The sequence below is a fragment of the Gymnodraco acuticeps genome, unplaced genomic scaffold, assembly GCF_902827175.1.
Source record: "Gymnodraco acuticeps unplaced genomic scaffold, fGymAcu1.1, whole genome shotgun sequence".
In the NCBI taxonomy this organism is placed as follows: domain Eukaryota; kingdom Metazoa; phylum Chordata; class Actinopteri; order Perciformes; family Bathydraconidae; genus Gymnodraco; species Gymnodraco acuticeps.
Genome location: NW_022992132.1, coordinates 115001 through 137733, shown reverse-complemented (window position 1 = coordinate 137733; position 22733 = coordinate 115001). Strand labels below are relative to the sequence as shown.

Sequence of the window (22733 nt, the reverse complement as noted above, 5' to 3'; positions counted from 1 at the left end):
CAGAAAGAACCACAGCGAGTACGGCGTCGACGTCATCGATTCCTCCGCCCTCACCGGGGGATTCCAGTCCTTCAACTTCAAGAACACCAGACAAGGTAAGAGAAACAACTGTTTATGATTCCTACAGGTTCAGTTCAGCTGGATAATCTCCTCGTACTAACACCACTTTATGATTTCTCAAGTAAAAAGCTAACATTAGGCTATAAAGGAACTACAGCACGGTCACATGACTTCACGTCACCACCGCTAAGCTAAAGGTGGCTAATGTTGGGCTATAAAGGAACTACAGCACGGTCACATGACTTCACGTCACCACTGCTAAGCTAAAGGAGGCTAATGTTGGGCTATAAAGGAACTACAGCACGGTCACATTACTTCACGTCACCACTGCTAAGCTAAAGGAGGCTAATGTTGGGCTATAAAGGAACTACAGCACGGTCACATGACTTCACGCCACCACCGCTAAGCTAAAGGTGGCTAATGTTGGGCTATAAAGGAACTACAGCACGGTCACATGACTTCACGCCACCACCGCTAAGCTAAAGGAGGCTAATGTTGGGCTATAAAGGAACTAGGGCACGGTCACATGACTTCACGCCACCACCGCTAAGCTAAAGGAGGCTAATGTTGGGCTATAAAGGAACTACAGCACGGTCACATGACTTCACGTCACCACAGCTAAGCTAAAGGTGGCTAATGTTGGGCTATAAAGGAACTACAGCACGGTCACATGACTTCACGCCACCACCGCTAAGCTAAAGGAGGCTAATGTTGGGCTATAAAGGAACTAGGGCACGGTCACATGACTTCACGCCACCACCGCTAAGCTAAAGGAGGCTAATGTTGGGCAATAAAGGAACTACAGCACGGTCACATGACTTCACATCACCACCGCTAAGCTAAAGGAGGCTAATGTTGGGCTATAAAGGAACTACAGCACGGTCACATGACTTCACGCCACCACCGCTAAGCTAAAGGTGGCTAATGTTGGGCTATAAAGGAACTAGGGCACGGTCACATGACTTCACGCCACCACCGCTAAGCTAAAGGAGGCTAATGTTGGGCTATAAAGGAACTAGGGCACGGTCACATGACTTCACGCCACCACCGCTAAGCTAAAGGAGGCTAATGTTGGGCTATAAAGGAACTACAGCACGGTCACATGACTTCACGTCACTACCGCTAAGCTAAAGGAGGCTAATGTTGGGTGTGATGTAGACACTTTTTAGCAACCTCCATTTTTAAATAAACCAGTGGGGTATTTACTGACATATGTTATGCCATAGAACAAAATGTTAAAATCTCTACAGCTTGTGTTAACCACAGACCTTATTTCAGCATTACAAACAAAATCACATTCAGAAAACCATTGAAAGAGAGACCACTAAGTGCTAAAATGCTGACTCATCAACTATTATTATTATTGATGTTGTTTGTTAGCATGTAGCATCCTCAGGATTTACCTCTCCATTATCAGTGAAAGGAGCTGTCTTCTTCTCACTGACATCCTTCTTTGTTATTGTCGAGCTGCAGAAAATCAATCCCCCCCCCCCCTTTAGATTACACCTCCCTGACCCCCACTGGATAAATGTGAGGCGTATGGAGCATCAATCCACTTTCTGCCTCGCTACAGGGTGTCTGTCACTGACGTTTCTGGGTTAGCACGAGTGATAGCCTTCGTGGGGGGGAGAGTCCATCGTCGCCTCATATCTGCCCCCGGCTCGATGTGGCTGTATTTGTGAGAGGAGCTACTGTGCAAGTCATAAATCCTGTTTAAAGAGGCCAGCTTTTCACCGCACACAACACAGAGGTGGGAGAAGGACTTGTGTGTGACCTAGCATTACTGTGTGTGTGTGCGCGCGTGTGTGTGTGTGTGTGTGTGCGCGCGCGTGTGTGTGTGTGTGTGTGTGTGCGTGTGCGCGCGCGTGTGTTTGAGGGATTAGACAAAAAGAGAGTAATAAATGACAACATTAAAATGATATGAGTAACAATATAATAGTCAAGTATCCTAGGAAGGGGGGGGCATGTAAATAGTAGCATGACCTTAAATAAGTAGAAAGGGGTACAAATCATATTCTATGTACATGCATATAGATTTCTTGCACAGTTTTTTATTTGTATTTTATTATATATGTTGCAAAAATGTGTTTTTCTGCAAACGTAATAAATATGTGATTTGCTCCATGTGGCGGATTTCCCACACTCTCTGAATCCAGCAGTTATAGGTGGGCGGTTCTGGTTTCAACCATTTAATGGTGATGCACTTCAAGGCCGCTGTCTATAGAGTGGAGCAGTGACGAGTCCTAAAACCAGGAAGTGAGTCAGCATGTCACCACTTCCTGTTCCCTCGTCTCAGAGCCAATGGGATCTCTCCATAGGGTTTAGGAAACTATCTGAACTAAGGTCTGTGGTTGAGACTCATTGAAGAGACGGATCACGTTTTGTTCTACGACATTAAATCATCAGCAGTGACCCCACTGGTGATTTCTGAAGAGTTGACGTGTCTGAGAAACGATAGTTGTTACCAAGTGGCTGAATAGGACTACAGAAGTCGTGGAGGCCGTTGTACGTCATTACGCCGAACACGTGAACACTCCTCTAAGTTAGTTTCTGTTCTGCTTGAAAGCAAGTCCCTGCCTCCTGCAGAGTGTTCAAACAAACGCTTCAACTCGTTCCATTTAGAATCTGTGTGTTTGAATCTGGATCTGAAGTTGGCGTGACGTTGAAGTCGTGCTGCTGGACTCGGCTGTAGCTCCTTTATAGCATCACGTTAGCATTTAGCTTCTGGACATTAGATTTATGATTCAACATTATGAAAGTGTGGAGATGATCCGGCTGAACAAAACGTGCATTCATCAAACAGGTTTGTTTTCCACAGACCTTATTTTTTACAATATTCCAAAACCCTACGGAGAGATCCCATTGGCTCTGAGACGAGGGAACAGGAAGTGGTAAAATGCTGACTCACTTCCGGGTTTTAGGACTCATTCGTGCAACACTCTATACAATTCTTAATAGATACGTCTTTGACCTCTCTTCTCGACCCTCAGGTGAAACTCCCAGTAGAGCCACCATCGGATTTAGAGCAACAATTATTTAAGAGCATCAAATATCTTTATCTTCAGTTTCATCCCACAGGCCATAAGACGGGGCGTAACTCTACGTCCGACGTAGACCCGACGGTTGAGACCAAACTAAAGTTATGACTGGTGCACCACTTAGACTTAAGCCCTGTATGCGTTGCGCCTGGGTGTAACTTTTACGCTAAGTATGGAGCAGGCGTAAATCGGAAAGACAGACTAGTATCCATAGTAACGTAAAACAGGCAAGAAGGAAAATAACGATGGCAGGGCGTCTTGTTTACATGTTTAACAACGAAAGGGCGTTAAGACGAGAAAGAGTGATTTGTGATTGAACAAACCCACTGGATTCAGTGAGCTGATAGAGAGCTCCCCTCAACTCCAGCACGGATCAGACAGAAACGCGGCGCTCTCCCCAACCTTGCAGGTGCTGATTGCGCTCAGATGTTACGCTAACGGGCTGCTTTGAATGGAGAAGTTGGAGTGTTAAATTATGTAGTCGTGTGTTGTTTGGCAACAATTACTGTTTCGCGTGTATTGACGCATCTTAAGACGAGGCGCAGCTACGACGGTGACTAGTCAGGCTTGGTGCACTCGGTTTAAATTCAAATCACTAAGTCGGACGTAGCTCAGCCCGACGTTAGAGTTCAGACCTACTTGTTTACGCCCAGCTGGTGCACTCCTGAACTAGAACATCCATAACATTCACCTGTTTGCAACTTACAAATTATGTATCACTTATATATAAACTCAGGGGCGGTTCTAGGGGAGGCGGGGGGGCCAGTGACACTGACCTCTGACCCCCTAACAATGAAAAGTTTTTTTTTTTTTTTTTTTTTTAAATGTATATTTTCTGGAACTCGGTTTGCCAAAAACCGCAGGATTTTGTTGCTGTAATGTGAGATTGTGCAGACACCCTTATGTAAAGTAGAGATGTAACTGTTCATTGCCTTTATTTTTATATAAATATGGTGTTAGTGCAAACATTGCACTATAACTTAAGCTGAAGCTAACAGTAATAACTATAAGATCTATCTGAAATAAATAAGTGTACTGAAACAAATACCAATAACTGTATTGCATTGTTTTCTTATGCGCAATTACTTCATACTGTCTAGTTCTCTTTTTCGTCCTGCATTTATTGCCCCCCTCAGAAAATAACTGGCCCCCCAGTGGCCCCCCCAGTCAAATTGGTCTAGCACCGCCACTGCATACTCTTATTGTACTATTTCTATTCTATTTCATTTGTATTTAGTTGCACTATGTGATGTGTTGTATTGTGTTGCTCTGTTGGAGGAGCCTGAGACTTTCATTTTGATATCTGCACTAACTCTGTACAGATGACAATAAAAGCCTTTTGATTTGATTTATCTCGAATGTGTAAAACAATAAAACAAAAAAATTATAATAATAATGAAACATGAATATCTTTGGGTTAAAGACACCGCATTAGTCTCGGAGAAATGTGATGTACATTTATCAATATCTTCGGAAATGATGAACACCAAAGCATCAGTTAGGGAAGAAGAGATAAAGAGAACATATGAAAGACAACTGAGATGTGAAACCTTAGACCACATCACACTTCCCTCGTGTTGCTTCTCCTGAATGCTCTGCAGCCGGCAGGCCGAGTCACACACACAGCTGGATCTCCATAATCCATCAGCTGGAGTCATTTCCTGCTGAAGGACGGTGGTGGGGTGGGGGGGGGGGGGTCACTGGTCTTTAAATGAGAGGAGCTCCCAGTGGGGGGGAGCTGCTGCCAAGTTAACAGGCGAGTCTCAGAGTCCTTGCTGCCCAGCTGCTGCAGGGCGGGGGGGTAATGTTGGTTTATTTTTAGGGAAATCGTTAATTACCGGGGGCGTGATAAGTGAGGAGCACTTCCCAAACGTAACTTTTAATCCGATGGTGGCACTATGGGAGTATTATTTTGGTTATGCCCTAAATTACATATATTTTGGAAAGTTTTAATACTAGTTGAACATTACATTGTTTTGATATGTTTCTAGTTATTGTGCTTTTAATCTTGTTTTTGTGTACGTGCGCGTGCGTGCGTCGGAGGCTCAGTGATTTGACGGTGTGTCTCCGTGTCTCTGCAGGAAACCCTCTGCTGCTGAACTCCTCCGTGCCTCCGGACCTGACGTCGGGCCGGAGCTTCAGAACCCCTCTCTGCTTCCACGACGCCGCCAACAAGGATCTGTTCGACCCACTGCCGGACATCAAGGTCAAGGTGCAGAGCTCCTTCCCACTGGACTCGAACCAGGACTACAGCGACACCGAGGAGCGGCACAAAAAGGGCCTTCTGGCGCTGAACGGGCCGCTCAGCGCCGGGAAACAGCTGAGAGCCAGCGAAGTGTTCGGACCCACCGGAGGTCGCCTGGTGCTGCCAGACTCTGGTGAGAGTAACAGGAAGTAGATAACAGAAACAACACCGCCTCCACCTGTCTGTGTGGAGGACTCTTTAAAGGTCTCCTATCAGGCAAAAGTCACTTTTTTATGTCTTCTCTACATCACCATGTGTCCCCGGTGTGTCCGGTGTTCCCCCGGTGTGTGTCCGGTGTGTGTCCGGTGTGTTCCCCGTGTGTCCCCGGTGTGTCCCCGGTGTGTTCCCGGTGTGTCCCCGGTGTGTCCCCGGTGAGTCCCCGGTGTGTCCCGGTGTGTCCCGGTGTGTCCCCGTGTGTCCCCGGTGTGTCCCCGGTGAGTCCCCGGTGTGTCCCCGGTGTGTCCCCGGTGAGTCCCCGGTGTGTCCCCGGTGTGTCCCGGTGTGTCTCCGGTGTGTCCGGTGTGTGTCCGGTGTGTGTCCGGTGTGTGTCCGGTGTGTTCCCCTTGAGACTCTCAAAGTGTCAGGAACAAACCCCTCTCTCTTTTCCTCCGTACCCACATCTCTAAAAACGGGTGAACAACGGAGCTGATCCAGATTTGCTGCGTCATGACCACATTACTAAAATGTGGGCGGGCTTTAGACCCACGGGCCAATCAGAAACGTTGCTGTCAGAAACAATGAGACGTGTTCTGGAAGTAATATGGTCTGTGTTTACATTAGCATGCTAACACTAAGAGCTAACCTGTACTGGAGAGAGTGTGTGTGAAGAAGCAGGAAATCAAAAGGAAGTCACCTTGTGGTAAACCTGAGAGAGAGAAAGAGTTTGAGCTAGTGGAGTAGAAGTACATAAAGTACCTCTGAACTTGAATGTACTTAGTTACTTCCCACCTCTGCTCATGAATATCCTGTTACCCTCTGCATTTAGGACAGCTGCACTTCTTTAATATATGATATTATTGTATGTCGGGATGTTTATGTGTGTTTGTGTCTCTGGTCCAGGGGTCAGTCTGCTGGTTCCTCGCGGAGCCGTGGCTGAGAACGAGTCCTGCGAGATGTTCATGGTGATCAATGACGGAGAGGCAAGGTGAGCGAACACAAAGGTCCTCTCAGCATCCGTCTATCTGTCTGTCGCCAGAGAGGGTAGAAGTACACACATCTGTATACTGTGTACTACATATACTCGTATGGGAGTATTCATACTGGGATCACCCTCTGTATAATGTGTACTACATATACTCGTATGGGAGTATTCATACTGGGATCACCCTCTGTATAATGTGTACTACATATACTCGTATGGTAGTATTCATACTGGGATCACCCTCTGTATAATGTGTACTACATATACTCGTATATTCATACTGTGATCACCCTCTGTGTAATGTGTACTACATATACTCGTATATTCATACTGTGATCACCCTCTGTGTAATGTGTACTACATATACTCGTATATTCATACTGTGATCACCCTCTGTGTAATGTGTACTACATATACTCGTATGGTAGTATTCATACTGGGATCACCCTCTGTATAATGTGTACTACATATACTCGTATAGTAGTATTCATACTGGGATCACCATCTGTATACTGTGTACTACACAGGAAATGCTGTATACTCGTACGATACTATGGAGGAAGTTGGGGTGGAAGTTGGTCAATTTAATATTATTTATTATTTACTTGTCGATGTTTTCAGATGAACTGCGAGTGTTGACAGCCCTGAAAATATACATTGCAAAGATTCTGCAAGAAGTATTTAAATAATAATAAAAGTGTGTAAAATGACGGCTGGAAACGTCAGTGTGTGTGTGTGTGTGTGTGTGTGTGTGTGTCAGATCTCTCTGTGTTAACCCTGAGAGTGTGTTTCCAGAAGCTTCCTTTTAAGGTGTGAGGTCATAAAGAATGCAGTTTCCTTTTGTCTTTCACATGGGAGGAATATTTTAGTTACCGTCAAAATTCTCAAGGAAAACGAAACAAACTTCCCTCTTAAAAGTCATAGTTTGATCGACTCAATTTGAAGGTCAGATATTTTCTATAATGCTGTTTCCGTAGATCGTCCCTCATTTAGTGACGGTGCTATTTTCACACAAAGGATATACTGTGTTTTCACAAAGTGTTTATCCTGTTCCAGTTGTTCCTTTCCTCACACTGCATGATTTTGGAGGTGTTAGTCTGGACTCTGGGGAGAGGGGGGGTAATGGAGTCGATCATTTAGCTTCCTGCTCGTATACAAAGCCTCTCTGTTTGCCCTCCTCTGCAGAGTCAGTCTGTAGTTTTGGTGCGTCAGGACTCGAGTTTAAACGTCACATGTCATGCATAATGCACTTTTTGATTCCCCGGTGTGTCCCCGGTGTGTCCCCGGTGTTTCCCCGGTGTGTCCCCGGTGTGTCCCCCGTGTGTCCCGGTGTGTCCCCGGTGTGTCTCCGGTGTTTCCCCGGTGTGTCCCTGGTGTGTCTCCGGTGTCCCCCCCGTGTGTCCCCGGTGTGTCCCCCGTGTGTCCCCGGTGTGTCTCCGGTGTGTCCCCCGTGTGTCCCCGGTGTGTCCCCGGTGTGTCTCCGGTGTGTCCCCCGTGTGTCCCCCGTGTGTCCCCGGTGTGTCTCCGGTGTGTCTCCCGTGTGTCCCCGGTGTTTCCCCGGTGTGTCCCCCGTGTGTCCCGGTGTGTCCCCGGTGTGTCCCCCGTGTGTCCCCGGTGTGTCTCCGGTGTGTCCCCCGTGTGTCCCCGGTGTGTCCCCCGTGTGTCCCCGGTGTGTCTCCGGTGTGTCTCCCGTGTTTCCCCGGTGTGTCCCCCGTGTGTCCCGGTGTGTCCCGGTGTGTCCCCGGTGTGTCCCTGTGTGTCCCCGGTGTGTCCCCGGTGTGTCAGGAGACTCACAAAGTGTCAGGAAATAAACCCCTCTCTCTTTTCCTCCGTACCCACATCTCTAAAAACGGGGAACAACGGAGCTGATCCAGATTTGCTGCGTCATGACGACATTACTAAAATGTGGGCGGGCTTTAGACCCACGGGCCAATCAGAAATGTTGCTGTCAGAAACAATCTTGGGGTCTGGGGGGGTCCGAAAACCAGTCAGTATCTGGTGTGAGGGGTAGGGTTAGGGTTAGGGTAATGTTGTGAATCGAGTGGCCTGTGTTCGTCGTCCATAACATACGCCTGCCCATACCATAACCCCACCACCACCATGGGCCACTCAATTCACAACATTACCCTAACCCTAACCCTACCCCTCACACCAGATACTGACTGGTTTTCGGACCCCCCCCAGACCCCCCCAATAAAGCAAAACTGCACGTTTCAGAGTGGCCTTTTATTGTGGCCAGCCTAAGGCACACCTGTGCAATAATCATGCTGTCTAATCAGCATCTTGATATGCCACACCTGTGAGGTGGGATGGATTATCTCTGCAAAGGAGAAGTGCTCACTATCACAGATTCTTTCAGATTTGTGAACAATATTTTAGAGAAATGGTTATTTTGTGTTTATAGAAAATGTTTTAGATCTTTGAGTTCATCTCATGAAAAATGGGAGCAAAAACAAAAGTGTTGCGTTTATATTTTTGTTCAGTGTATTACGATATATCTGAGACCTATAATATGTGCCTAAAAATAGTATAATAGGAGACCTTTAAATGATGATGAAGGGGGGAGTGATGGTTGCAGCAAAGCAGACGTCTCCAGAGGCCTCTCCTCTCTGAGTTACGTATTCTGATCACAGCGTGGTAATGATGAACCTTCGATGGACTGAGCTGCTCTCCGGGGGTTTCTGCATGTTTTCGAGTGTAGAGAGGAGAGCGTGTATTCTCACAGGAATAAAAGACACCTGTTATTAGAGCTGCACAGCTCATTGAAATGTTAATGAAGTCGCAATATGGACCAGTGCTTGTGGTGCAAAATGAGTACGTAAATAAGTACAATGTTGACGTACTTTGTGAGTATTTTGCTACTAGAATACATTTCATTTCGTGTTTGTGGTTACCCGACAGTACTGAATCAGAAAACCCTCTTTTTGTAGGGTTGTTGAAATGTATAGTGCACGTGTAATCCTTTTCTCTCCTGTAAGACATGCCTACCTGTGACCTGTGCAACTCGTGAGCACTGCCAGTGGTTGATCCTGACCACCAGATGTGCTTTTCGAGGGCTTTTTCTTCCCGTGTTCACTGCAGACGGACATATTTCTCCCTGTGGTCCTGTCATCTCTGCAGCTGTCAATCACTGTCTGCATCCTGCAGCCAGAGTGCATGCTGTGAGCTGTTTCCTGCCACAATCCCTGTCCAAGCTACTTCACTTCTATTTAAAAACTGCTTATTTTTCTTTTTTGGGAGCTTTTCAAAGGCTCATCTAAATCTTTGAAGGTTTTGCTTAGGTCAGACGTATCCCCTCGGAGGTTTTATGGGCACTTTGTATTGAAAAGATAAATCCCTCAATCTACTGAGGCCGTAACAGCTTTGTCCTGGTAGGAGAAGAGCCTTTAATGATGGAACGAGTTTCCCTATGTGTGCTTTATGAGAGAGGCCCAGCTGTTTATTTCTGTCTAGACGCTGCCGCCTTATTTTATAAATCAGACGCTTCAAACACACTGCAGAATGAGCAGGAAGCGCATCATTCAATCCTCAAATTAAATAGAGTTTATTCCCAGTTCAAATATACGTACATATTGTCTTCAGTTATTATATTGTTATGCTAAATGTCTCTTTTCCTTGTTTCTGTAGTGTCCCCCAAAGCTGAATATAATATGCCTGAATAGATGTCAGGGTGTCTTACAAAGGAGACTGAAAACTAGAAACTAGTGCATTCTGAATGATTTTATCGCAAGAAAACGAGACTCCTCCTCGGACATTCGCAGCTTCTTTATTCACTTTCTGCTTTGCTTGTTCTAGGGCGCTTCCACATTACCTTATTTTGTGTTGGTACACAAGTTGGTACTCAAGTTAGTGTACGTTACACGTTGGTTTACAATTACTCACACTTTCAGAACGATAGATACAGGTCCACATTGTAAGTCTAACCATAGGGTATTACATAATAATTATAATTGAAATGATGAGAGGCAAAAATATGGCTCAAGGTAGCTAGATATGTAACATTTGCTAGGAAGTTTGATAGATTGATAGCTAATGTAAGCTAGTCTTCTTCTTCGAGTCGGTAGCAATCTCAGATTGTTCTGCCAGTATCGGGCACCGGCCACAGCTGATGGGGTAGGTTCTGCCAGGTCTTCTGGACTGCACCGGGGGGCATCGGCACATTCCAGTAGGTGGGACATTGTCTGCACTGATCCACAGCTGCACGTCCCCTGTTCCACACGCAGTCCATTAAGTAAGCTAGTTAACTACTTAGATAGCTATCGTCAACTAGGAAGTCTCATAGATAGATAGCTAACGTCTGCTAGCTAGGGTAACAGAGCTAACATTTGCTACCTTGTTAGATAGGTAGCTAACGTACACTAGTTAACTACTTAGATAGCTATCGTCAACTAGGAAGTCTCATAGATAGATGTCCGTTAGCTAAGTTTACAGATAGATAGCTTACGTTTGCTTGTAACCTTGTTAGATTGGTAGCTAACCGTCAGAAAATAAAACCCTCTCTCTTTTCCTCCGTACCCAAATCTCTAAAAACGGGGAACAACGGAGCTGATCCAGATTTGCGCCCGATATGACGTAATATCTGAAATGTGGACCCACGGCCCAATCAGAAAGTTGCTATCAGAAACAATGCCAGACTGTTTTGGACTTAATATGGTCTGTGTTTACATTAGCATCGCTAACACTCAGAGCTAACCTGTACTGGAGAGCATGTGTGTGAAGAAGCAGGAAGTAAAAAGGAACTCACCTTGTGGTATAACCGGCAAGAGAGAAAGCCTTTGAGCTCCAAACTGTTTCAGAGAGAATCCTTGATGATCCATGATATGGCGTTTCATCACGGCAGCATTTAGTTTAGACAGTAGCTGCCGGGTCCCGCATGAGCTCAGACCCCTCCTCTTTAAAGCTTTATACCCAAATCAGCTCTTTAGAAACAGGAAGTGAAATAGAGGTATATGAGGCATGGCTAGAATGGTCTGTTTGGTATTTTGAGCAAAACACTTCATAGACATGTTTTTTATATTTTTTTATATATCTGAGACCTCTGCTATTGCCTACAAATAGCATGATAGGTGACCTTTAAGCTAGATAACGACTAAGATAGCTCACGTTCGCTTGGAATTTGAATAGATAGATAGCTAATGTCTGCTAGCTAGGTTTACAGATACCTAGTTACCTTGTTAGATAGGTAGCTAACGTAAGCTAGATAAATAATTGTATTGGCAGCGAACATTAGCTTGTAAAGTAGATAGGAAACATTGGCTAGCTTGAAAAGGAGATAGCTAACGTTGACCAGCTAGCTTGCTAAGTTCATTCCTAAGGTTCGCTAACTAGTTTTACAGATAGATAGCTAACGTTCGCTAGCTGAATAGCACACTGACAGGTCATTTACACTGTAAAATGTACACCACAACACTGTGGACCTTTGTCTATTCTGGCATTGAGAGTCATAAAATGTCGACATTTGTATAAAGTCTTCAGTATTTCAGGAGAATAGCCGAGCAAATGAATACCCATTTAATGTTATTAGAGTAGCACCCTCAATGATAAGTAGTACATGCTGTTTGTGATTAGCCTCGTTGCTAACAGTCAAGTGCGCTGCAGATTAGAGATGAAGTGGTATCAAAGTAACTTGAATAGTCATTATGATGGCATTATAACTCAAAGCACGGTGGCTGGTGCTGTATTTTTAAAACAGATGGGTGATTGGTTTAAGTTATTGTTAATGTGCTGCAGAGCTGCTCTCTCAATCAAGTAACTTTGCCAGCCCTTGATTACTGAAGTGGATTTGATGAATACCGAGCTGTAGCAGAAGATAGATGTGATGAATGTTAAAATATGGAGACTTTATTCAGCGATGCACGAAGCTTCACGTCTAGCTCTCTGTGTGATTAAAAATGGACATAAGCACAGTGTGACAAACCAGTACAATTATTCCATGGTGAAATAAACCCCACCTTTACAAAGTGCAACATACAAATGAAAGACACCATTGCATAACTAATTATAATGAAATAAAATACTGTAAATGATTTTGAAATGGGCCATTTTCCACAATGAGTATGATTTTCATTACTTAAAGTATATTTTGATGCCAGTAGTTTTGTACTTTTAGGTAAGTAAGACTTTTAATTCAGGACTTCTTCCACCATTGGTTGAAAGTTGTTGTGTAGAGTAATGTACCTTAAACTGCTGCTCCTATATCTAAAAATGGACAAAAGCACTGTGGGACGAACAGGTGGGAGACTAGAAGCAAATAAAGGTGGTGCTAATGCAGTTTGCTAATGTGTGCATTTAATAAACCGGCCGTCTCTTCTGCCAAAAATGCCACTTTGCACAGCCAACCGAATCCCAGGGGACTGAGTCACTGCTCACTTTAAATAATGCACCTCATCAGAGGGCTCTTCATGGTGATGAGAGAAAGTCTGGACGCTTCTTTAAGGTCGCTGCCGGACTCGAGGAGCGGGTAATCTGCTCCTCGCCTACACTTTACATTAAATGTGTGATCAGGCTCAGGGATCCAGAGGAGATCAGGGAGGCTGATTACATGAGAGGAAAAAGGGACTCTGAGGTAAGAGACGTAGGGAGGAGGTCAGGGAGTAATGGAGTGTTTCAGGGATGAAGGATATATGAAGGATTTGTCGATTGTATTTTGGAAGCTAAAGGCAGCTAATGTTGGGCTGTAAAGGAACTGCAGCACGGTCACATGACTTCATGTCACCACCGCTAAGCTAAAGGCGGCTAATGTTGGGCTATAAAGGAACTACAGCACGGTCACATGACTTCATGTCACCACCGCTAAGCTAAAGGCGGCTAATGTTGGGCTATAAAGGAACTACAGCACGGTCACATGACTTCATGTCACCACCGCTAAGCTAAAGGAGGCTAATGTTGGGCTATAAAGGAACTACAGCACGGTCACATGACTTCACGTCACCACCGCTAAGCTAAAGGTGGCTAATCTTGGGCTATAAAGGAACTACAGCACGGTCACATGACTTCACGTCACCACGCTAAGCTAAAGGAGGCCAATGTTGGGCTATAAAGGAACTACAGCACGGTCACATGACTTCACGTCACCACCGCTAAGCTAAAGGAGGCTAATGTTGGGCTATAAAGGAACTACAGCACGGTCACATGACTTCACGTCACCACGCTAAGCTAAAGGAGGCCAATGTTGGGCTATAAAGGAACTACAGCACGGTCACATGACTTCACGTCACCACGCTAAGCTAAAGGAGGCCAATGTTGGGCTATAAAGGAACTACAGCTACTGATATTCCTGCACGACTCGAGTGGTAAGTTTGGAGAGGAAGTCATCAGCCATTTTAGCGCACAGTATTTAAGTTTACATGATATTTCTATCTTCTCTATCTACCACATAAAACATTCATGTAGGTAATACCACAGTATAGAAGTACTCTGTTACGTAAAGTCAAGTAAAACTCCTGCATTCAAAATGTACCTTAGGTAAAACCAACAGGACTGACTTCAAAATAAAAGGAACCAATAACTGATTTCAAAATAAGAGCGATCAAGGACTGACTTCAAAATCAAAGCAACAAATAACTGACTTCAAAATAAAAGCGACCAAAAACCTGTCCAATTTGATTGCTGTCCAATGTGCCAAGTCACCAGAACAAAGTGACTCTCTCTCTGGACCTGACAATAAAAGCTTTATTATAACTGAACAAATGAAGGATATTTGAATGAGCTCCGAACCCAGGATTTAATCGGATTCAGGACTAATAAATACTTCTGGGGCAGCGGGGACAGACAGCTGATCAGAACCAGGTCACCAGTCACTAGATAAAAACCTGCTGGGAACCTGGTTCTGGTCTCTTCCAGTGGGCTGGGTCCTGGGGGGGAGAGTCCCTCAGAAGCCCTACCTGGCGAGCCATGAAGTGGATTTTGTTTCTGGTTGGACTCTTTTATGTTGCCCCTGGTTTTTCGTTGGCCTCTGATTAAACCCTTGTTGCAAACACCCTTCATCTCCTTCAGTTCCTCCCCCACGGTGAGCAGAGCACTCTCACAGCTTTACTGAAATGAAATAAACACATTATAGTGTTCAGGTGTTGAGGCTTAAAGGTCAGGTTTGAGATCGGCCCGGTTCTGACCGTGTGGCCCTAAACATCCATCTTCCTCAGACTTCTCTAGTTTAGACATGTTAGCGTTCTGTTCAAACCACCGGGAAAAAGAGTTTGAGCTGTTAGAAAATCACCTGTTGGTTTCAGAAGAACACTCATCGTCTTCAACACGTATAAAATCCACAGCATAACGTTAGCTAAAGATCTTGTGAAGCAATGTTTGCCTTTACGTCTTCCAAGCAGCTACTGGTGTGTGATTGGATGAATTACAGAACAATGTCTTCTACAACAATGACGACATCCAAGATAATCTATCGACCGCAGGAGTAAACGTCTGATTGCTGTTTTTATGGCATCCCTACGTTGGAGAACTCGAAGCAGCAGCAAGAACTCAAACCCACTCCCAGAAATAGGAAAGATTAGATTCAGCACGGTACGTTCGTAGAGATGAATGGGTTCAGATTTAGAACTTCTGCGTTTGGTTTGATAACGGTTTACAGTACCTACGATCACTCTGCACCGTATGATGTGTTAATGTTTAACTCTCCACTACAACCTTTAATCCTGCAATGAATCTGCACTTTGAACCGAGATACTCCTTGAGTTACTTGAGAGGAAACAGCACCCAGCAAACTTCATCACTACAGAGAGACGGACTGAAAACCAGACGATCAGATTTACCTTCAGACCAAACTAACAACTTCCTCTGAGTTCTGCTGCAGGAGAGAAAAGAGGAAACTACAACACTGCTGCTTCAACCTGAGGACCTTCCACACCCTGAAGGTGAGTCTGACTCCAACACCACTCAGAGTAGATTTCAGTCAGTAGAGGAGGGGGGGGGGGGACTTATTATATTATTTGATGTCTTTATTGAACAAGGAACATGCACACAAATACGTTAATCTTAAAAAGCAAAATAGATGCTAAATGCTATATTATAGCTAAAAGCTAATTTCCACCTGCAGTCCCTGGGCAGGAACACACAACAATCAACCAGCTGAAAAGGAATCTAACTTCCATACAACCAACGTTAATATCTAGGTCGTCTCCGATACCGAGCTCCGATGCTGATAAGGATCCGGAAAACGGCCGTCCAACATTTAGAACTAAACCCCCCAGAATCTCCACGCAAGATCACCGTAATCTGTTTAGGAGGGCACTAACAGCGTGGCCTCTAACACCAGCTGCCCGTCGTATCACTTATTTCAGGCACTAAAGCGTCGGATGTCCGACCACCAGGATAGCAAAATGGAGTGTATAGTGTAGTAGGTGTTGGTGGGCTGCTAGAACCCCAGAGCAGTATCTAAACTGCCCCTGGAGGAGAGACCCCGTGTCGTTGGGAGACCCCTTGGTAATTAGGGCAGCTTCAGGACCCACAATCCCTAACCCCCTCTTTTGATCCCCAGTTATGCCAATCAAACATTAATATATCAGCAGTGACATCACCACATCAGCAGAGCACATGTCATATTTCAATATCAATCAAAACCACAGTAACCACAGTAACCAACTACGGTTTTAACCTTAGCAGAGTTTCTATTCCCCTTAAACAATTTAAAATCCAAATCATCAACTAATGTCAGCCTTTTCCAAGGAAGGGTGTTCTTACCTCACTCTGAGACCAAGCAGAGACCTCCAGAGACCACCAGAGAGACCAGGAGTTGGGTCCAAAAGTACAAACCGGTTTTATTAAGGTTTTAACAAAAATAGCGGATTTACAAGAATCCAAAAAATGACAAAAGAAAGATACAAAAGTTTTACAAAGACACAAGGTCAAAGTACAAAAGCAACAGATTCACAAGTCAATCCCCTAGAGCCGTCTAAAAGAGCCCAAGCCCCAAGGCACAGGAGCCAAGACCAGCTTGTCTCTACGATTCGCTGGCCCAGGAAGTTGGTTCAAATCTTTACGTAGTCCGTCTGCATCCTGTGCTCAACCGTTGTAACCAGTGTGCGAAATACAGGGGGGTCCGGGGGAGCTCGCCCCCCTGATTAACACCTGAGCCGCCCTGAAAGCCTCAACAGCAATATTTGAGGGGGGGTCTCAAATTATAATATTTATTTGTCACTTCCAATGGTCACTAAAATGTTTTTAAGCGTACTATGTCCAGTATTCATAATTCAAAACATTTATTCACAAATATCTTCTATTTTGGCTGGCAAAAGCATTTCCTCGCATAGAATCGAAAACAGACGGCTCTTTAACGGTCGTGTATTCATTCATTCATTTGAACGTCAGAATTATTTGACGGCACCCCTGAAGACGACAGACAGCGCCCCGGTTGAGAAACGCTGCTATAGACTACTGATTGTCTTGATTCATCCATGAAATATTGTATAGAGGCCTAATGCATATTGAGAAATCTTCGACCGGTATGTTGCGCAATAAACGGGAGATGGGGACCCCCCCGATTATTGACGGGTATTTCGCACACTGGTTGTAACCGTTGTCAAGGTGTCAAAAACCACAACGTCTTCCTAGATTTGTGGTTGGAACTTTTATGTTCTGCTTGCATCTTCTAAAATGCATAGTGTGCATAGGTCAAGAGTTCAGGATGTTCTGTCTAGTTTCACATGTCTGGTTTCACATGTCCGATAAGACATTATTGAGACATACATCCTTTCCATCAAACCAAATTATAGCCAATTTAACATTTTGTATTAATGGTAAGCTTAATAGAGGTAGGTGAGGTAAAGGTGAGGTCTGTCACGGCCACTTAAACAGCAGATCTGTCAACACAGCAATAAAATATGTCCTAGAGCCTATCACACTCTCAATAAAACCAGATCAAAGTACAGAGGTATAAATATACTAGTACACTTGACAAAATACATTTTGTACGAATAATTTATCTAACATCTCAAATTACAGAAAACTTCATGTTGAAGACACAAAAAGCTACATTTGGGATGAAATGTGAAAATCTGAGCAGGTTTTAAGATGGAAGCAGATTCCAATGTTTGATTGCGTAAACAAGAGATGGCAGATTGTGCAGAGGTTACATCTGCGTTCAGGGTGGGTCGAGGTTCTGCCCATTTGTTCAGAGCGGAGCTGGAAGAAGCTTCTCAACGGTGCTGGAGAAGCATTGGATCTGATGTTGAATACCAATTGAGTTATTGAAAACAGAAGGAGATTGTATCTGGATAACAAATTGCATTGATGGTGTTTTAATGATTTCTTATCAAAAGAGGGTTGAAACTGGTTTCAGCTCAGTCTTACTGGCCTGAGACCAGCAGGGCATACAATACTGAAGATGTGGGGAAATCATGCTTCTATTGTTAATGAGTTCCTGTTATATCTCTCACAGGCTCCGCCCTCTACTGGACTCTATGGGTACTACCCTCTATGCAAGCATTCACCCACTGAGATTTCTATAGACGTAGCCGGCCTTGGGGCGGGCCTACCTGAATGTGCGCGCATCTCACCGTATAAAAGGAGGCCTCGCCTCCTGACTATCATCCCTTTCTCTTCAGCGAGCGGGCAACATCTGAAGCGGAGATAAGACGTTTGAAAGAAGAAGAAAGAGTTATACCTCCAGGGAGTCGCCACTGCTAGAGACCCGGGCCTGTCCTGGCTTAAATAGTGGGCGCCGATCCCCACCACCTCTGCTTCGAGTGTTTGGGGGACCAGGATATGGCCGAGGCGGTGCCATTCACGTTCGCCATTCCTTCCGGGTCCGGCGTCCATGGAAGTCCACCGCCCAGGGCTGTATGATCATGGAGGCGGGTGTGTGGGCTACTCACTCATTGCTAGAGATGCCTCCGCCTCACCAGGTCAGAGCGATTATTGGGCCGCAAGGCCGAATAAGTAGCGTGTTTACGGAAGGGCTCTTTGGATCGATCTCCTTGCTCACGGGCTAAGGAGTAATCGCAGCGTGGCTGCTTCTTGCTCATCCCCAAAGGAAGGAACATTGTCCAACACTCCCCACCCCCTGCTGTAAACCGCAGTATAGGGAGCCAGCATGTGGGCGTGTGCACATGAGTGGAATAAACCGAGTGCTGTCAAAGCACTGTGTGGGTTCAAAAGAAGCTATTGCCGGCGTGCTGTTGTCAGAAAACACACCTTGCCTGGTATAATAGCTCGGATTAATGCATTTCACCGTTGAATGGGAAATACAGCGTTAATACGTAGGCGCGCGGCCCTCGTAAGAGTGGCCGCGGTGCGTTCAGGGACCTCCGCAGGAGAACGGTGGTTCTAGAGTGATGTGTGTGTGGAAAAATGCATTTCATCCGGGGGAGAGTGAGGCGAGAACGTCTGGCAGTCATCCTAGTAGCACTGAATCGCGTCGGGGCTCAGTGGTACTCAGATGACACAGATGAAGGTGGGCCAGCCCTGGTAGCCCCAGTTCTGGGGGGCGATGTCTCAAGAGGCAGGTGCAATCGGGGCGTTACCCACTCTGGGCCGTCCTCTCCAGGCTTGGCTCCTGAGAGGGACAGGCTGAGACAGGGTGGATTGTCTGACAGCGTTATTCAGTCTATCCAGGCAGCTAGAGCAGGATCCACCAAGTGGCTGGGATTCCAGCGATGGTGTGAGGAGCGGAGAATAGAGCCCCTATCTTGTGAGTTGGGCTCTATTTTATCCTTCTTACAGTTATTGGTCAACAGAGGGCGTGCACATTCTACGGTAAAGGTGTATGCAGCAGCCATCTCGTCCTGCCATGAGGGATTTGACGGCAGGTCAGCCTTTAGTCATCCACTGATATCGCGGTTTTTACAGGGGGTCAGGAGGCTGCACCCAGTAGTGCGCGCCTCCGCCCCGCAGTGGGACCTCCCCCTGGTGCTCGGGGCTCTGGTCACAGAACCATTTGAGCCTCTGGAGCTCTCCTCCCTGAAAGCACTGTCGTGGAAGACAGCTTTGCTTCTTGCCTTAACGTCAGCCAAGAGAGTGTCCGAGGTAACCGCTCTGTCGGTGCACCCAAGCTGTTTACTGATTCGGGGTGACCGGAGCGGGGCGACATTCAGACCGCTGTGGGTCAGTGGGCATCTGACCCCCTCCCCGGGCGTAAATGCGCTTCGTTTTCTCCGGGCCCCTGGAGGGTCGCGGGGTGACGTAATGCGCTTTGGGCCCTTACAGGGCTGGAGGGCTCCCTTCGTCTGCCTGTGGGCAGGAGGGGGGTAGCCCTCCACACTTTAGTCCACACACTCTGCACGGGGTCAGTGTTTGAGTGCGAGGCATGGGCACTTGCACTCTCCCTGTGATCCTTAGGGACTCGGGGAGGTAGGTGCACAGTGAGCCTGGGGATTCTCCCCCTCTGCCTATGGGCGGAGGGGGGGGGGGGGCCAGCACTGTTTTTTGAGCACACTTTCTGCGAGGTAAGCGCAGCAGAGTGTGCTCTGTCAGCCGTAGCCCAAACTTCTCCACGGTCACGACCGGGGGAAAGGAGAATGTGGGGCAGCAGCTGCTGACCAGAAAAGCCGGTCAGGGGCAGTAGGGTGGAATGATGTTTTTGGACGACAGTGCGCGTAGAAATCGGGGCTCCACCCACTGTAACCATAGAGTCCAGCCTGTGAGTGATATAACGCCGGGTTACGTATTGTAACCCTTGTTATATTAGCACAGGCGGAGCCCTCTACTCAGGGCACTGTCTGTCCTATTCCGCTCGCTGTAGAGAGGTGTAGGATGATAGTCAGGAGACGAGGCCTCCTTTTATAAGGTGAGATGCACGCATTCAGGTAGGCCCGCCCAAGGCCGGCTACGTCTATAGAAATCTCAGTAGGTGAATGCTTGCATAGAGCGTAGTACCCATAGAGTCCAGTAGAGGGCTCCGCCTGTGTTAATATAACAATACAATACGTAACCCGGCGATATGTTTACTTTTAAAGATGTTGTATTTCATGTTTTTCAAAAGTCATATTGGTATACAAGATCACTCCTAGATATTTTACATCATTAACGTTTTGATGGTTTGTCCATTAACACTAAGCTGTGGATACACGGTTGGTTTGGGTTTGTTAGTAAAATACATCGTAACTGTTTTTATTTATTTAAAATCAGACATGAATCACTGTGCAGTGTTACTGAGAGCTTAGTGGAAACCTGTTCAGCATTTTCCCTTGAGTGTAAATGATCGTGTCGTCAGCATACATCCGGATAGAGATCATTAATATATGCTGAACAACAACGGTCCCAACACAGAGCCTTGTGGCACTCCCAGTGAGCACGGTTCGGTTGATGACAGTTTATTATTTATAAGAAAACATTGAGAACGACCAGATAAATACGACCTTACCCATTTTAGTGAGCTAACTGATCACTTTAGACACAACAGGTAGAAAGTTGATGGGCCTGTAGCTGATCACTTCTCACTACATTTAAACACTGGGGTTACAATTGCTGCTTTAAATGACTGACTGTACTTCCTGTCTGCTGTGTTTTCAGCTTCACTCAGAGACAACATGGCTTCCAGATCAGAGGAAGATCTCTGCTGTCCGGTCTGTAAGGAAGTCTTTAGAGACCCTGTGGTTCTGTCCTGTAGCCACAGCTTCTGTAAAGCCTGTCTGAAGAACTGGTTTAGAGAGAAACCAACACAAGAGTGTCCAGTCTGTCAGAGAAGATCTTCAAGAGGAGAACCTCCCTGTAACCGGGTGTTGAAGAACCTGTGTGAGAGTTTCCTACAGGAGAGAGGTCAGAGACCTCCAGAGGCTCTCTGCAGTCTGCACTCTGAGAAACTCAAACTCTTCTGTCTGGACCATCAGCAGCCAGTGTGTGTCGTCTGCAGAGATTCAGAGAAACACAGCGTCCACAGTTTCAAACCAATCGATGAAGCTGCACGACAACACAGGAAGAAGCTTCAGGAAACTCTGCAGCCCTTAAAGGATAAGTTAGAGACTTTTGAAGAAATTAAAGTGAAGTTTGATCAAACAGCAGGACACCTGAAGGTCCAGGCCCGACGCACAGAGACGCAGATTAAGAAGCAGTTTAAGAAGCTTCACCAGTTTCTAGAAGAGGAAGAGGAGGCCAGGATGGCTGCACTGAGGGAGGAAGAGGAGCAGAAGAAGAGGGTGATGGAGGAGGAGATGGAGGCTGTGAGCAGAGAGATAGCAGCTCTTTCACACACAGTCAGAGCCACAGAGGAGGAGCTGAGAGCTGAAGACGTCTCCTTCCTGCACAACTACAAGGCTGCAGTGGAGAGGCTGCAGCGCCCCCTGCTGGAGGATCCACAGCTGCCCTCAGGAGCTTTGATAGACCAGGCCAAACACCTGGGCAACCTCAGCTTCAACATCTGGAGCAAGATGAAGGACATAGTGTCCTATTACCCTGTGATCCTGGACCCAAACACTGCTGATCCAGACCTCATTCTGTCTGAAGATCTGACCAGTGTGAGAGAAGAAGAAGAAGAAGAGGAGCGAGAGGAGGAAGAGGAGGAACAGAAACGTCCTGATAATCCAGAGAGGTTTGATAACTACTCTGTCCTGGGCTCTGAGGGCTTTAACTCAGGGACTCACAGCTGGGATGTCCAGGTTGGAGACAATACATGCTGGGAACTGGGTGTGTTAGCAGAGTCTGTCGACAGGAAAGGAGACATGGAGTCTGGATTATGGAGCATACAGTTTTATGAAGGTAAATACTCAGCATGGTCACCACCAGGTCAAGAAACTCCTCTCCTCCTGAAGAAGAAGCTCCAGAGGGTCAGAGTGAGTCTGGACTGGAACAGAGGAAAGCTATCGTTCTCTGATCCTGACCCTGACACACCCATACACACCTTCACACACACTTTCACTGAGAGGATGTTTCCATACGTTTTAACTTGGGATGAAGTGAAGATATTACCAGGGAAGGTGTGTGTGACAGTGGATCATAGCAGTTAGATAAACAGGAGGATTATATCTCTGATGGAGTTCATTTCTCAGAGAGGAATTAACTAAAGCTGCACCTGTTTAGTTTGAATGATTGTTATTTAGTTGGAAGGTTTCCTTTTTGTATCTATGATCAACTTTTATTAAACTGAACTCCATGCACTTAGCTTAACTTCTTCTCCTTAACACGTGGGACCAACCAAAGCTTGTAAGAACGATGTTTCTCCATAACTCTCATTAACATGGAGTTTGATTCAGAGGCAATGAGAGGAAGAGCTTTCTTCACATGATCAATGAGTTCAGAGCTTTATGTCGGGTTAGTTTAACCTTTTCTGTTTCTTTGATTCTGTGTCATTTTAAATTGTTGTTCATTT

General features: G+C 45.9%; 2 protein-coding genes across 2 annotated transcripts in view; both read left to right on the top strand.

Moving 5' to 3' along the window:
• Positions 1–22733, top strand: part of LOC117538259 (netrin receptor UNC5D-like) — a gene marked incomplete at its 5' end in the record, with an annotated part of 56775 nt that continues 34042 nt past the window's right edge. Inside the window, 3 exon segments of the mRNA XM_034203855.1 lie at positions 1–95; positions 5180–5476; positions 6403–6487. Of these exon segments, the coding sequence (XP_034059746.1) occupies positions 1–95; positions 5180–5476; positions 6403–6487 (477 nt within the window).
• Positions 14852–22733, top strand: part of LOC117538260 (zinc-binding protein A33-like) — a 7935-nt gene continuing 53 nt past the window's right edge. The window contains exons 1-2 of the mRNA XM_034203856.1: positions 14852–15348; positions 20942–22733. The exon at positions 20942–22733 is cut by the window's right edge and continues 53 nt beyond it. Coding sequence (XP_034059747.1) covers positions 20959–22371 — 1413 coding nt within the window. The 5' untranslated portion in view covers positions 14852–15348; positions 20942–20958 and the 3' untranslated portion in view covers positions 22372–22733. The remainder of the gene's footprint in view (positions 15349–20941) is intronic.